The 17,130-nt window shown below is 38.1% G+C and overlaps 1 protein-coding gene across 1 annotated transcript; it reads left to right on the plus strand.

The window, feature by feature from the left end:
- The first annotated feature begins 76 nt into the window (after positions 1-76).
- On the plus strand, positions 77-15,096 carry LOC121519601 (mitochondrial import inner membrane translocase subunit TIM44-like). The gene is made up of 13 exons (XM_041802369.1): positions 77-110; positions 1,796-1,900; positions 3,557-3,721; positions 3,839-3,919; positions 4,118-4,267; positions 5,546-5,679; positions 8,159-8,244; positions 8,478-8,570; positions 9,068-9,192; positions 11,994-12,044; positions 12,429-12,518; positions 12,791-12,901; positions 13,092-15,096. The coding sequence occupies exons 1-13, from the start codon at positions 81-83 to the stop codon at positions 13,209-13,211; spliced, it is 1,341 nt and encodes a 446-aa protein (XP_041658303.1). The 5' UTR covers positions 77-80; the 3' UTR covers positions 13,212-15,096.
- The last annotated feature ends 2,034 nt before the right edge of the window (positions 15,097-17,130 follow it).

Genomic DNA, 17,130 nt, shown 5'->3' on the forward strand with positions numbered 1-17,130 from the left:
GCTCTACTCCTATTGGCCAATAGGCGGGCCAGCTGCGCCAGCAACGATGCACGTGCTGCTCCGCGCATTTCAATATCAAGATGGCAGCCTCCGTGTGTCGGTGCTATGAAGTAAGTCGATCATTCATGTCCTTCATTGAGACTTCGAAGACCACAGCACAGAATTATGAAAAGGAAATACGTGTAAATTAATGTGTGATTATTTTATTCATGTCTGGGCATGTTAAGTGTATAACAGGGGGCGTTTTTGATGCATCTAGTGCGCGAGATGTCCATTAAAGGCCTTGTTACACCCGACGGACGTTGGAGATCAGAATGTTCTTGTTTGCTCTTCACTTTATGAGATGAAAAAAATGTATTTTGAGATTTGTTGCTGGGATGGTTGCTTCTTATAAGGGGTTTAAAATTGGTAAATGTTGGTCAGAAATGCTATTCTTACGCATGTTGCCTTGTACCGACGCAGCCTTTCACTGACTATTCGTTATAAAACATGCAGGCCTATGTGTCATTTAAGGTATGACACTTTATGATGAAAAAAAGAGTAAAATAGATGTTACGCTAAATACTGTGAGTCATCTTATATGGGTACCTGGCTGGATAATCAGGTAATCTTCTTAGTGCCAATGGTCTTATCGCAGTTATCCCAAAACATCATTGACAGCGGTTACTAAAATGGAACCTATGGTATTAACACACTTTTAGGACCCTAATCCTGATCATATAGATTATGTAATCTTTAATCTGTGACAGCTCACATCCTGGTTGAAAAGAGGCAATAAGATTGATCAAATATTGCCTGATGGAACTTTTCTAAATACTGTACATTGGGGGATGTTATTTAAAGAGTAGAGTGTGGTGTTACAGTAGAATTAGAGTTACATTAACTCTGCGAATCATATTTATTTACAAAATATTTACATGAAACACTGTTTGCAATTAGACGTCATCATACATTAGCTCTAGCCAGCTTTTGTCGTGACTTGTGCCACTGAGATGAATACCATATACTGAGCTGGGCCATTGGTAGTTGGATTATTGGATTTATCATGTTTGCCATTGCTCGCTGAGAGATCTTTAATTGTTTTTGAACTTTCATCTTGGTCCAAGCTACAGAGTCACCTAAAACTGGAGCATATCATTAGTTTCTCTTTTAAAAAAAATACAACAAATCACATGGGGATCATGTGATCAGTATACACATCTTACTTAATAACACTGCAAATTTATTTCCTGGCATGATTTTTATTTGTTGTGGTCTGTTAATTATTTGTGTGAAACGTTGTATTTATGCTGCTGTCTCAATTAGGACTTCCTGGTAAAAGATAATTATATTTCATCGGTAAAATTCCTGAGGAAATAGAAAAATTTTTAAAAATCTCAGGACTCAGCACATCATGATGGAGGTCTAATGAGTGCCTTTCAAAGCATATGATCAACTACTGATGGTAGTATTAGGCAGGATCCCTGCAGTTCATGCTTAGTCCTGTAGTAAAATTACTGACTATATTTCAGCAGGGAGTGGTGAAACTTTCCCCTGTGTTTTTCTTCTTAAAACCATCTGTGCTTTCTGTGATAAAAAACATGCATGTAATCTGGAAAATGGCTCTGACAGTCAGAAGGGTTCCTGATGGTGGAATCACACGGTAGGATTCATGTGGTTTCACTTTTTCTATTTAACATCCTTTCTCCTTGCTCTGTGGGAAAGACTCATTAACTATTGACCCTCTATTTTCCATCCACTGCAGTGTTGGCAGAGTTCGTGTTTGTTACTGACAGTGACTTTCTCTCCACTGCAGCTGGTCGGCAGACGTGCTTTGGCTCTCTACTCTCGGCCTCTGGTGTCTTCAGTGTGGAGAGGAGATGTCTACAGGATACATTACAGCCCTGCAGCAGCTGTGCAGGTACACACTAACAGCTTACACTTACTGCCACATAACCACTAGTTTATTTATTTTAATTATTGTCTCAGTTAGCTGCAGCATTATTGTTCATATCAACCTTTACTTTGTGACTGTGTTTTGGCATCTTACAATCGACACTTAACATTGGTTAATATATAAATAGCAGATGTAACTGTTATAAACTGTGATGATTGATGATCATAAGGATTTATGTAAAAGTTGTTTTTCTCCTTTGTGATTTACTTCAGAAAGCTAAATTTCCTTAAACTCTAGATTAATCTCATACAAAGTGAAACATTGTAAGACTTTTTGTCATTGCTTTAATCCTGACGATTACAGCTTACAGCTCATGAAAACCCTAAATCCACTCAAGATATTAGAATAATGTGGGAAAAGTTCCATTTGCCAAGGTTTCCCGAGCCTTCATTTCCTCACTCTAGTTCAGTGACTTGACTATTATCCAGACAGCAATCACTGACACCCTTAAGCCACAGGGTGTTCTCAGAGGCTGTACCAAAGCATATTCATGGAAAGTTGACTAGAAGAGAAAAGTGTGGTAAGAAAAGGTACACAAGCAACAGGGATGAGCTCAGCGTCAGAGGGTTGTCAAACAAAGCAGATTCAAGAACTTAGGGAAGCTTCACAAGAGTATACTGAGGCTGGAGTCAGTGGATCAAGGGACACCACACACAGACAGGTCTAGGAAATAGGCTATAAGTGTTTGTGTTCTTAGTGTCGAGCCACTCCTGATCCAAAGACAACATTATAAGTATCTCCCCTGGGCTAAGGAGAAAAAAATGGACCGTTGCTCAGTGATCCAAAGTCCTGTTTTCAGAAGAAATGAAATTTTGCATTTCATTTGGAAATGAAGGCCCCGGAGTCTGGATGAAGATCAGAGAGGCACATAATGCAAGGTGCTTGAAGTCCAGTGTTTTCAGTTTCCACAGTCAGTGATGGTTTGGGGTGCCATGTCATCTGCTGCTGTTGGTCCATCCATTGTGCTTTATCAAGGACTTAGCACCTGCCCAAAGTGAAACCAAAACTACCAGAAGCTGTTTTTCTGACCATGGTATTACTGTGTTTGAGTGGCCAGCCAACTGGCCTGAACTAAACCTCACAGAGAATCCTTGGGGAAATGTAGGAAGATGAGAGACACCAGACTCAACAATACAGACAAGATGAAGGCTTCATAACACCCCAGCAGTGCCACAGACTGATTGGCCCATTGCCACATTCAACAGATGTAGTAATTTGTACAAAAAGAGCTCCAACCAATTAATAAGTGTATAAATGGGCACAATTTTCCAGACTATTGTTTTTGCAATATTCTAATATGTTGAGATGGTGAATTTTAGATTTTTGTAGGCCGTAATCATCAAGATAATATAAAAAGTTGAAAGTTTCACTTTTTGAATTAAGTCAAAGAAAAAATTTACTTTTTCATGATGTTTAAATTTTTTGGAGGTTCACCTGTGTGCTCATGTGTGTTTTGGTTGCAGAATGATCTTTTCCACCTAATAAAGCCTGAACATTGATTTATTCTGTATTTCAGTGTCAGGAATAGATACAAAAGGTTTTTCTGTTGAAATGAATAAAAAAAAATCTTCTTGTTAAGTCTAACTTCTTCCTTTTTCCTTCTTGTGTTGGTCATATTAGGTGCGGTATTCTTCCGGCCGTAAAGGTTTCCTTGGAGAATTTGTTGACAACCTGCGTCAGGAGTTCGGTAAGAATCAGGAGATGAAAGAAAACATAAAGAAGTTCAGAGAAGAAGCCAAGAGGCTCGAGGAGTCTGATGCTCTCCAACAAGCCCGCAGAAAATATGTGAGAAAGCTATTTTCCTCCTATATTCATGTGTTTATTTGTATTGCGTTAAAATGCAGTTGAAGTGTTTGTTTTAAACATGCATCCAGAAGTTTCTTTTCTTGTTGTCATCATTAGAAATCCATAGAGGCTGAGACTGTGAAGACCTCAGAGGTGTTTAAGAAAACATTTGGCTCTCTGTCAGACACCGTCAAGGAGGTAACATTTCAGCACGTATTCCTATTCACCAATTTATAAATATGAATATATGACATATGAATCTAATCTAAATCTAAGTAAAAATACTGATGTCTTCCTGGTTTTTGAGTAAAATGCAACACCATACCTTAGACTTACTCATTTTTATTAATAAATGTCCATTTTGTGTCTTTGCTTGTGTTTATATTCTGTCCACAGGGTCTAGAGGAAGTGAGTCGCACTGACATTGGAAAGAAGATAAAGGAAGGAGTGGAGGAGGCAGCGAGGACTGCTATGCAGTCAGCTGAGTCTGTTTCTAAAGGAGGAGAGAAACTGGGCAAAACTGGTGCATTCAGGGCCATCTCACAGGTCAGGAGGAAAATATTATACTTATAACTTATTATGCTGTTTTTGTGGGGGTTTTGTTGTTGTTTTTTGTTGTTCTCTACCAGGATTCATTGTGGTTCTCTCTGTGACTTGATGTCATAAATGTTTTTTTAAATAATACAGTGGAGACCAAGTGAGTATTAATTAGTCTTCAGTCTAGTTGTCCAAATTAAACTGGTATGTGCATTTTTCAGTGTGTTTCCATTTAAAGAAAAAAGTCAGTGAAATTCTTCTGGCACTCTCTCTCCCCATTTTTCCTATCTCTCTAGCTGTCCCATCAAAATTAAGACAAAATGCCCTAAAACTGATCCTGGGAAAAAACAACACACTTCAAAAATATAGCCCTCCATTGTTCATATTGTATAAATAGAATTTAACATATTGTGTTTTATTGTACATGAAAATTGCCCCAACTTTCTCATAAGATATCCTCATGTAGGCCTTTCATTTGCAGAAAAGGACAACCACTCAAAATTTTGAATCTGTGAATTATTTCCAGGCACGGTATAATGTAAAAAAAGAGCTCATGTTTATCTTTAGGAGTGTTTAGAAGTACAAAACCTAAATGTTTTTATTTGAAAGTTGAAAGAATCTAACCTGACACGCCAAATGAATTTGTTTCACACATCCATCTGGTAAACCTTCCATAGACATTTGGGAAAGGGCAGAGCCTTTGAAAAAAAAAAAAACTTGGAGGGTGATTGGATGAACGTTCTGTCTGTCACATCTTTACGGGCCAATCGGAGCAACGAAACACATGACATAGTTGCTAAAGAGGGTCGCCGCTACTGAGGAGTAAACTCCATAGAGAACTGCATAACCATGGCGACTGTGGACACGTCAGTACATGACTTTTGTCATTTTAGAAAAGAAAACAACTCAATACTGTTCTTTGTGCTTCTTTTAATGAAGAAATGTTGTCAAGTTCTGATAAAACTGGCGCTTTAGCAGCATCCACGCTAATCTCTCACGCCATAATTGCACCGGCCTCTTGTTGCTTCTTGCCCTTCGTCATGACTCCGCCGCGCCTGAAAGTACTGCCCCTTACTTCTGATTGGTCCTGTCACTTTCTAACCGAGCCAGTGAGAAACACGAAAACAGGCGTATCCATCTGCTTTGCAAAGTTAGAAAGAAACATTGTATACAACAAATGTATAAATAAAACTCTCAATTCAGGTTCAACAGCGAGACTTGACTGAAAATACTCAGTTTTTACAGTTTTTACCTCACTAGTAATAAATGTGTGTCTTTTTTCTGTAGAGTGTGGAGACCATGAAGAAGGAGATAGATGTTGGTGATGCTGGCCCCTACAGAGCTCCTTCTCAGCTGAGAAAGAGAAGCGATTTCTCCTCAAAGGGAGCCGACAGCGATTCCAGAGTGTTTGAGGCCAACGAGTGAGTAATTATAGAAGCCCCTACTCAGTTAAAACTCCTTTTAAGCCATATTTACACTAGAAAAGTACAGGGTTTGTATTGGTGCTTGGAATCCTCAAAAGTGCTTGAAAATTTTATGTTGTGTTTTCAAGATTTGAAAAGCTCTTAAATTGTGTTTTTTTTTTGTCCGTTGATAAAAACAAAAGCTGCCTGTGAGAACAGTTCACCTATTAGATGGAGAAGTATAATAAGCTGTAGGGTCTCTCATGTTAAGAATAACAAAATAATTGATAAAATGATATCAGGAGAAACACAGTTTCTTTTAGAAGAATATCAAACAGTAACAAAGTAAACAAAGTAAACTTAACGTGGCAGATATTAATTTTGATGTGCCATCACATTCATATTTTCTTTAAAATTTATTGTGAAGGAATGCTGTTTATTGAAGGCAAATGTTTAACAATTACTACGTAGTGTTTACCTTTAATTTATGATCTCGTCTATAGCACCTATATACGGAAGAGGGTTAGTGCCAAAGGTGAAGGAAAAGTAATGCTCTACACATCAAAATTAAAGTCAAAATTATGAAAAAAATTTGAAATGTAAAGAATAAAGTGGAAAATTTGAGAATAAAGTTGATATAGTGTTTCAAGATTCAGGTTGAAATGTTGAGAAAGAAGTCGAAATGCCTAAAATGAAGTTTACATTAACAAAAAAGTAAAACCGTATTTGACCATAACAGACAACAGAAAACCATACAACTGTGTTTGTGAGATAAAAGACAACTAATTTATTTTCTTGTTAAAGGCAATTCTGAAGTATCAACTCTTGCCTTCACCTCTGGCCCTAATCCTCTTCCAAACCTATAGGATGCTATTACCAAACATAATTTTGGCTGTTTTGGCATAATTTGTGTTTTTGATTGAAAAGAAAGTGAAATAATATTTCACCTATGTCACCTATGTCAGGTGCTGGAAAAGCTCAAAAATGCACCTTGAAAAGTGCTTGAATTTGAACTGAGAAAAGGTTTATCAAGTGTTACCTGAAGAACTCTAGTAAATGTGATTGACCTCCCAACATCTGTATTTAGTCCATTTCACAGTATTCACACTGGATAAGCAAAGTCTGTTGTTTAAGTCAGATTTACAGACATTTCTGTAAATTTGTCACATCCACCATGTTTCACAGCATCACACTGTAGAGCCAGCTAGAAATTTATAAAGATTAGACATCTAGGAAAAAAAAGAAAATGTTCAAAGCCACTCACACATCTAAATGCTCTTAAGCCCTTGGTTCTTCAAATTTCAGTGTGCGCCTTCTGTAAATAGGTCTCCATGCTGTGCAGCAGAGTGGGAAATTAGCACCCCCCACCAGCCAAATGTGGGTATTTTTGAGCAGTGTCAGGTGAATCTGCTTAACTTAAAAGCCACCTGGGTAGGTAAATAAAAGTAGCCTAACCTAACAGAGTGATTTTGTTGGAGTAAACAGCATGAATGAAACCCATCTTTTCCACTTGTTCCTGCTGTGTGCAAAGCTGAGCGGACCTACATGCTCACTGACTACAAAACCTTCCTCCTCCCCGCTGTGTCAGAGCTAATGTCAAGTGTTTACAGACAGCTGTGTGCTGGGACAATTTGACTCAATATCACATGAGAATAGTTCTTCATGCACCTAGTATATCAGCTAAAGGTGTGTTTGAACCGATGGGTTGCTTGTCACAAGTCAAAAAAGTTGAACAAAACCTGAGTTTTGGCTTCAGACTGCAGAAAATGTGCAGAAACTATTAAATTCTATCAAGTCTAAAACTTATAATGCAGGAAAATGCCTGTGAATTTACAGTGACAGTTCAGCTTATTTGTGCAGCAACTTTCATCTATTAAATAGCTTCTAACTTGAATACTTTAAGCCTTGATTTTTATATTATACCTAATTATATAATGCTGCTTGTCAAAACAGAGTAGGTGGTTAAAACATTTTGTGGCTGGTAAGTATTTGCATCCACCAGACACATTGGCAGGTGGATAGAAAAGTTAAATCCCAAAGCTGCTGTGCACTGAAATGAGCAGGCTAAATTTATACCCAAAATATCATCAAAAACTTTAACCATTTCCAAAGCAGTCTTCATTATTGTTGACCAGAAAAGGAAGAAAAAGCTTCATAAAGAAAATACCATCCCACATTAGTGGAAGAGGATTTCTGTGTTTGCCAAGATATGGTCATTTATTTCTGTGGATTTTTTTTACTTAACAAATTACAGACACAGTCAATTCACAATGGCAATTCCAAAGACAATTTACAATATAATATATATCAAAAACACAAGTACTCTGATATTGATGTATTTTTAGAAGTTCCCAGTTTATACTAATCCTATGCAAATTAGGCTTTATTTAGACTGTAAATTTTTTCCTATTTAAACTATGACCTCTCTATTTGTAAAAACCTCTTAAAAGTGGAAGTTATTCTAGATTTTTAAAATGTATTTTTATTTTTTATGCAGAGAGGCTATGGGTGTCGTTCTCCACAAGGATTCTAAGTGGTTCCAGCAGTGGAAGGACTTCAAGGACAACAATGTTGTTTTTAACAGTAAGTAATTTCTCTGCAATCATCGGTTTATTTACTGTGAAATTAGCATTATGTAATTGATCACCTCCAGAATTCACACACATTACTCTCTTAATAGCCAGCAGAGGGCACCAGATTCTGTTCAGTGGCATCTTGATCTTGCCCTCATCTCTCTAACTTCTGTCCTCAGTTATGATGATAAAGTCTAGTATTTTTGTCAGTCTACTTCACTTATCCTGTATTGTTTTATTCAGGGTTTTTTGAGATGAAGATGAAGTATGATGAAAGTGATAACGCCCTCATCAGAGCGTCCAGAGCTGTGACTGACAGAGTCACTGACTTCCTAGGTAATGTGAAATCACACCTGGTGTTAATTTTGCATTATTGTCTTTCACTTCATTCTAAAGCAGTGGTTCTCAAGTGATGTAGACCCACTGTCCCCTCCTAAATGACAAGTCATGACACAGATTTCTGGAAAAAAATTTAATTCATACATTTCCAATGATAGAATGCTTTTTTTTGTTTTGTTTTGTTTTCTAAAGGTCTCAAGATATTTCCACACAATCATATAAAAACAGCTTTTTTTCCCAGACACACCTGTTGAGAACCACCTTTAAAGGCTAAAGAGTTTCAAATAATAACAAAAAGAAATCTGTAGCATGAAGCTCAGGAACCCAAGAAAGTGTTCCTGTCTACTGATGCCTTTTTTATATATAAAATAAACTGAAATCTTGTGTGATTTTTCTACATATGCCTCATCTTGTGGCCAAAGCCTGCTCATAAACATAAAAATATGCTTTGTGCCCTTCAAGCACAAACTTAGTTCTTGTTTTTTGTTTTCCAGGTGGTCTTTTCTCAAAGACAGAAATGTCCGAGGTGCTCACGGAGATTGTTAAAGCAGACCCAACCTTCGACAAAGACTCTTTTCTCAAACAGTGTGAGAAAGATATCATCCCTAACATACTAGAGGTAAAACTTCTCTGCTCAAATATAAATGCTTCATTGATCTATCAGGGTGTTTCACTAAGGAGGCAATGAATCGACTTCTTGATGAAATTCTTGTTTCATTCTGTGCAACTCTTTATTCCGGTCTAGATCACAGTTAGTAACTGACTAAATCTGGCTCCTGCCATCAGACTTTAATTTCAGAACAGCTATTAAAGTAACGGATGGCATGTTGCATCTGCTATCATGTTGTGTCCTTTCTGCTTATGAAGCAAGAGCTTCGACAAAAAAGAGAAACACTATCAGATATGCACCTTTAATAGCTAATTTCTATGTTTTTGCAATTAATTTGAATCATTATTTGTAAAAAATGAAGGATTACACCGTAAGCGTATGACACAGAACTGAAAATCAAACAGTCCAAGAGCAAACAAAGTGAGATAGCAACATGTAAAATCCAAATTTCAAACATTTTACAACACGCATTGCATTTAACAAATCCTCTCAAAGCTATCTCTGATATGACATCTCCTTAACCTTTTTACCCTCTTCCTGTCAGGAGCTAAAAGTATGATACACACTGCACACATAACTCTGCACTTTCAGAATTTTCACCCCTCAGTTTGGAAATCACTCAGTATGTTTATTTAAGTGCAGCTATGGTTGGAGCTCTGTTGGGCAAACTGGACTACTGTCCCTGTCCCAGTAAACATGCACAGTGGGTGAATCGATTTATTGACAAGAGCATGTCTGACTCCACATGTCTGTCTGGTTTCTCCTGTTGACATTGCTAACAAGTTAGCAAGCCTTAAACTGACTGTATGTAGAACTGGGGAAAAACTGCACAACTTAAAAGTTCGGTGCACTTTGTGCAAACTCTACACTCACTTTTGGCCAAAATGAAATCATGTTATCCTTCCTGACCTGGGTCTGGGCGCCAAAGATTTCAGGGTAAGGTTGTCACATTTAGATTTGCAGATAACTAAAAACTTCATACCTTGCTTACTGGAAGGTTTAAACAAAGATCTCTTTTTAAGAACCAGGGTGTGTAGGCCCATGCTGTTGGGATTTTATCAATGACAGCTGTTAAAGTGTTTTTTATTTTGACAATTATAAATTGCTTTTTTGTCTAGGTTCTTAAGGGGCTCTGTTTGTCTTAAGTACCATTCACACAGGACTAGATTACCCATAAACCTCTAATAACTCTGTTGATGTGTGAATTACCCCTGATGTCAGTGTTTGGTGCAGTTCGCATGAGATAAGTGAAGTCTGTAATGCACTTGAATTTACTGACATTTCTGAAAGAAAACATAAGGCTGACAGTGAGTTTTATTTCTAAAGTTCATATAAAAATGCAAAGATCATGTTCTGCAGGTTATGTCTTCATGTGTCCTATACAAACTGATTAGAGTTTACAATAGATAACCTGCTGAAGTGTTTTTTTTTCTCTATTTAATATATATATATTCATCATTTTTACATCTGTAACAAGCTGTCCGTGACTAGTGAATAATCTCCCCTCTTCTTCCATTACGCTTCGAGGTCACGTAACCCCCATTCCCCTGTGCATATCTGCTGCTGATAAACAGAAGAAGAGGGAGAGGACGAAAATCAAGCATCCCTCCTGTTAATGTATGAGAGAGCAAGGTGTCTCCTGTTGAATATGAAGCTCCCCTTTTCTTTTTAGTGTTTTTTATACAGGGGATGCTGTGATTATTATTCTGCACTCTATTAATTTGGGATCGTTACGCACCCACAACAACCCTCCTCGCACAGATCAGCTGCTGTAGTCTCATCACAGAATGCTGAGGGACACATTTCAAAATCCTAAATTGTGTTTTTCATGAAATGTAGGGTTAAATAATACTGACATAGACAAGATCAGGAATGTAAAGAGAAGCTGTAGAAGGAAAAGCCGAAGCACTGTGCATATTAAGAGAACAGCGATGCGCACATGTACACTTGGACAGTAGAGTTTAAATAAGTTGAGTGGAATAAAGTCATTTGTGAACATACACTGAAATTAACTTAAAGAAAGGTACTTTAATAACCTATTTGTGTCAAAACTTCACAGTCTCCTACACTGCCTCTGTTAATTTTTCTGAATAGAAAAAGAAGAAGAAAAATCCTCACGGACCATAAAAACATAATTACCAGCCTAAGTTACAGATCTTTGGACCCCTGTGTGTGCTGAAATATGGTCGGTAATGTTCTGGAATTTTTACTCAACAAATTACAGACATGGTAGATTCCCACAGAATTAAAAAAAAACACACACACACATCCTGCGCGATTATTAAAAATTACTAAAGGTCCCTAAGTAATCCTAATCCCTAGTGAAGAGAACTTAGATTCAAGAAGGGAGCTCAAAGGAAAACGGTTTGGTACCACTGTTCTAACTTACAGTGATATTCTTATTGACCTCTCTTATGCTAAGGATTTATGCTCACTGACTTCTGAACCAAAACCTGTACTCAGACAAACACACTTAGATGTATAGTAAAAATTCAGTTGTGGTCCTTCTTACACAACAATTTTACTTTTTCAAGCTGATTGCAAATACACTGACTGATTTAAATGATGAGATTTAGGCTCAAAACAAGTTCTGACTTAGGCTGTATGGTAAAATAGTTCCTGTTCACTCATTTAAGACTGTTTTTGATGTGGTTTAATTAAAGCAAAGCTGCATTTGTATTCTACTGTTATATATTCATTTAAGGGTTAAAAATAAATACAAGACTAATTTCTTTATGTAAACCACTTGTTGAAAAGTCTTCTGTTTAAATTATACTTTAACAATCACAGTTTCTCTGTCATCTTTGCAGGCTATTATCCGTGGAGAGCTGGATGTGTTGAAAGACTGGTGTTATGAAGCCGTAAGTTCAAGCTGCTCTTAAGAAAATTTCACACTTAGCCAGTTTTATATACTTTATATGCAGCACAAAGATGAAGATTTCTTATCTTTATTATTTCCCTGTATCCTTAAACAACTTGTTATATAAACACCCATGATAAATGCTGCAAGAGACAAGCTGGAGCTTTTTCCATGCCTGTGTACAAACATCATTATCAATCTTTTCATAAATAGAAGCTATTATAGAGGTTCTATTAGTCCGTCATCTTAAAGGGATAGTTAGGGGTCATTTATAGATGGCTTGTATGTTGTATTTATCAACAATAAATGTACTACATACAGACAACAGAAGTGTTTGTGAAGCATCATTGTGATATCAGTTGTGTTTTCTTGTGTCTGTCCTCAGACGTACAGTCAACTGGCTCACCCAATCCAGCAGGCCAGAGCACTCGGGCTGCTCTTCCAGTCCAAAATCCTCGACATTGACAACATAGATGTGAGTTTTTCACACTTTCACAGCAGAGATCACACATGAAGTGTTGCATAGCTCTGTGTTTTGACATTCCAGTTTTAACATAGCCTTTTTTCTGCAAGACTTGCCCCTTTATTCTTCTCCTTTTTAATTAACACTCACTTAATCTGAATGTATGCAAGCAGACTAAATTTTATTGTTTGATTCCATAATCAGGTTGCTGCAGAAAGTGACATCAACTGCTTTAATTTCCTTCCTCTGATCTAATTTGTTTCTCTGTTTTGTTGTACTCGTAGCTCGCAATGGGTAAGATGATGGACCAGGGTCCTGTCCTCATCATCACTTTCCAGGCTCAGGTTGTCATGGTGATTCGCAGCCCCAAAGGAGACATAGTGGAGGGAGATCCGGTCAGTAAATTCATAATCACTGCACCAGCAAAGTGAATCTGATTTAATCTGAGTTATTTTAAGGAAGTCAACAGCTCAAATGGTTAAATTAGATCAGCTCCCATCCATCCGTCTTTATTACTTATATACTTACAACATATAGATCCTCCTCATAAGCTTAAACCTTTCTTCTCTTCTCTTCCTCTGTCAGGGTAAGGTGATGAGGATGATGTATGTTTGGGCATTGTGTCGTGACCAGGAGGAGCTGAACCCCAATGCAGCCTGGAGACTCCTGGATATCTCCGCCTCCAGCACTGAGCAGGCCCTCTAGGTGGTGGAGGTGGAGGCAGGCAGAAAGGATAATATGGGACTTATAAACTGTGAAGAAGAGGAGAAGATACAAGGATGTGCTGGGAATGCCTGCACATACTGACTCACAGCGGTCATGTATATAGGTTTGAATATATACATGAACATAGAGATAAACTAACAGAATATGATATATCCATTCAAAACTGTGCATCCAACAGTGTGAGTGTGTAGCCTCCTGCAATGGTTAGCAAAGTGTTTGGGTTTCCAGTACTTGCACATTAACTTTGAAATGAATGGAACCATTTCAAAGGAACAACAGATGCCATGTTCCTCCTTTTCTTCTAACTTTGAAGTCTATCACTGCATTGACAACATGGACTTAGCAGTGGTGATATGTATGATGGTAATTGTAAATGTTGCAGCAACCAAGAAAGCTAGTGGGACAGCCAAACAGATGTTGCAGATCAAGGCAAATAATCCAAGGCTTTGGCTCATTTAGATTATTAATATATTGCGAAGAGCACTATATGGTGGCACAGTGGTTAGCTCTGTTGCCTCACAGCAAGAAGCTTCCTGGTTGTACAGGGGCCCTTCTGTGTAGAGTTTGCATGTTCTCCCTCTCCATCAGGGCTTCTTTCCAGGTACTCCTTCCACCGTCCAAAAAAATGCTGGTTAGATTAATTGGTGACTCTAAAATTCTCTGGGGGGTGAGTTGGAGCATGCCTGGTTGTTTGTTTCTATAGGTCAGCCCTGGGATTGACTGGCAACCAGTACAGGGTCCACCTCTTGCCCAGTGACAGCTGGGATCAGGTCCAGCCCCCCAGTTACTTGGGGACAAGCAGTATGGACAGTGAAACCATTTCAATGGCTTCTTTGATTTAAAGTCCATCCATCCATCTTCTTCTGCTCATTCGAGGTTGAGTCACGGTGGCAGCAAGTGAAGTACGTCAACTAAGACGTCCCACTCCTCAGTAACTTTTTCGAGTTCCTCCTGAGGGATTCTGAGTCACTTCCAGGCCAGATGGGATATACAGTTCCTCCAGCAAGTTCTGGGTATGCCCGAGGTCTTCTCCCAGTTGGACGTGCCTGGAAGACCTCCACAAGAAGAAATTTTGATCAGATGCCAGAATCACCTCAACTTGCTCCTTTCAGTGTTTCAGTCATTAACTTTGTGTAACCGAAATAATGGGATTGCGGGCTCAAGTAGTCAAAATGAGACTTCTCTGGAGGGTGTCTGGGCTCAGCCTTAGAGATAACCATGAGAAGAGTAGAGCCACTGCTCCCTCACATTGAAAGGAGCCACTTGAGTTGATTTAAAGTGGAGCTGTCTTAAAGTTGGAGGAGGCAACTTTTTTAAAAAAAGGAAAACAACATTTGGTGAGAATCTTGAAATTTTAAACAAGAGTAATGTTGAGTCAATCCCTCCAAACACACAAACATTTATGCCTCACTTTCTGCCATTCTTGTATAACTAGCTTGTTAATGTTAGCTTCTGGAAGTCTCAACATTTTCATTTCTACATGTGTAGGCGGGTGAGTGGTTGGTAAGTTGGCCATAAAGCAGCCCTACAATCATTTAAACATATCAGAGCAACAAAAGAAACCTTAGAAAATATTACCTTGTTTGTATTTTCATCAGGTAATACAAGCAGTATATGTTCTCTCAAGCTTCATTGAGCTTCCAGGAACTGTACAAACCTGTACTGTAAGAAGAAATGTATCTAAACTTTTGTAAATATATTAAGTGTTATGTTAAGTGTCTTAATAAGCTTGGGTGGGACCACATGTCATCATGGCAGCTTTTTTTTTTGTTAAAAGATCATCTACAACATCATGTTGTACATTCTTCATCTGTTGTACTAAAATGTTTGTTCACATTTCTGTATGTTGCTTTACAAGGACTAAATGCAGAGGATGGAAACTTCAATGAATGACTTCTATAAATGTGAATGTTGTGTTGGGTTTTATTGATATTTATTCTGTGAGACCACAAGCTGAAAGGCCAAAAGATTGAACACATTTTTGTTTATGTTCATTATTTTTGAGCAACAAAAACGTCAGTACCTGTGAGGAATAATAGGGCCCTGTAGAATATCAGAAGTGCCCAAACTTTGAGAAATTTTTTTGAAGAATTAAATTTGTATAATTACAGAAGTAGTCTAAGCATGTAATGAGACTAAGTCTATTGCTGATCAGAAATTATCACTAGCCAGAGTTCATATATCATGTTTGTTAAGTTTTTGGCCACACCTGTTCATTACTGAATTAAGTGTTTCAATCAGACACATTGCCAAAGGTGTATAAAATCAAGAATCTAGCCATGCAGTCTCTATTTGCAAACATTTATGATACAAAATGGGTCGGTGAGCTCAGTGACTTCAAGCGTGGTACTGTGATGGATGCCACCTTTGCAATAAGACAGTTTGTGAAATTTCATTCCTACTGGATATTCCACAGTCAGCAGTAAATGATATTAGAAAGTGGAAACATTTAGGAACAACAGCAACTCAGCCACAAAGCAGAGGGCCACATCAAATCACAGAGTGGGGTCAGTGACCACTAAGGCGCATGGTGTGTAAATGTCACTAACAAGCACAAAAGCTGTGTATCAGGAGCTTCATGAAATGAGTTTTCATGGGCAGCTGCATGCAAGCTTCACATCACCAAGTCCAATGTCAGATGGACTGGTGTAGGCAAGCCAACACTGGATTGGGTGGTAGTGGAGTGGTGAATCATTCTTATCTTGGCAGTTTGGTGGGCGAATCTGAGTTTGGCAAATGCTGGGAGAACGTTACTGCCTGACTACATTGGGCCAGCTGTGAAGTTTGGTAGAGGAGGGATATTGGTATAGGGCTGTTTTTCAGGTTTGGGCTATGCCTGTTATCTCCAGTGAAGGGCAGTCTTAATGCTTCAGCATACCAAGACATTTTGGACAATGCTACTTCCAACCTATTAGCAGCAATTTTTTAAAAGGCCTATTCTATTTCAACACGACTGTGCCCCAATGCACAATGGAAGGACTATAAAGACATGGTTTGATAAGTTTGGTGTGGAAGAACTTGACTGGCCCCCAAGAGCCCTGACCTCAACCCCCATCAAGCACCTTTAGGATGAAGTGGAACAGAAATTGCAAGCCAGGCCTTCACAACCAAGATCAGTTCTCACCTCATAAATGCTCTACAGAATGAGCAGCCACAAATTCCCACTTAAACACCTCAGAATACTGTGGGAATCCTTTCAAGAAGAGTGCATAGCTGTTATAGCAAAAAGGGGTAAACCAGATATTAAAGTGCAATGTTAGTGGAATGGTCAGGCATCCAAATACTTTTGTCTATTTACTGCATTTTAAAGCTTATGAACAATTTGATCCAGATAAACGATCCAGATTTGGTGCAATAACCGTTCTTCTGCCAAAAATCATACGTTTGTATCTATGCATGCCATTTTACCACAAATAATGCTGATCATTGTGTGTCACAGCCTCATGATTTTAATTATGGTATCACACAAGGAAGCATTCTTGGACCCATTTTATTCTCACTTTACATGTTACCACTCAGAAATATCATCACACAACATAATATCAACTATCATTTATATACCGATGACACCCAGTTACATCTCTCTGTTTCCCCTGATGACCCCTCTTCTTTGTGCTCTCTCATTGCCTGTATCTCTGACATTAATGTATGGATGAGCAAGAACTTTTTAAAACTAAATGACAACAAAAGTGAAATTCTTTTAATTGGACCCAAAGAAAAACAAGAGCAACTACAAACACAACTCAGAGGTTTTAACAGTTACATTCAAACAAGCGCCACAAACTTGGGAGTGGTTTTAGATTCAGATTTAAGTCTTAACCCACATTTTAATAAGGTCATAAGTACAACTTTCTTCCATCTAAGAGACATCGCCAAAGTGAGACCTTTTTAACACAAA

Source organism: Cheilinus undulatus, linkage group 13 (genome assembly GCF_018320785.1).
Source record: "Cheilinus undulatus linkage group 13, ASM1832078v1, whole genome shotgun sequence".
Lineage (NCBI taxonomy): Eukaryota > Metazoa > Chordata > Actinopteri > Labriformes > Labridae > Cheilinus > Cheilinus undulatus.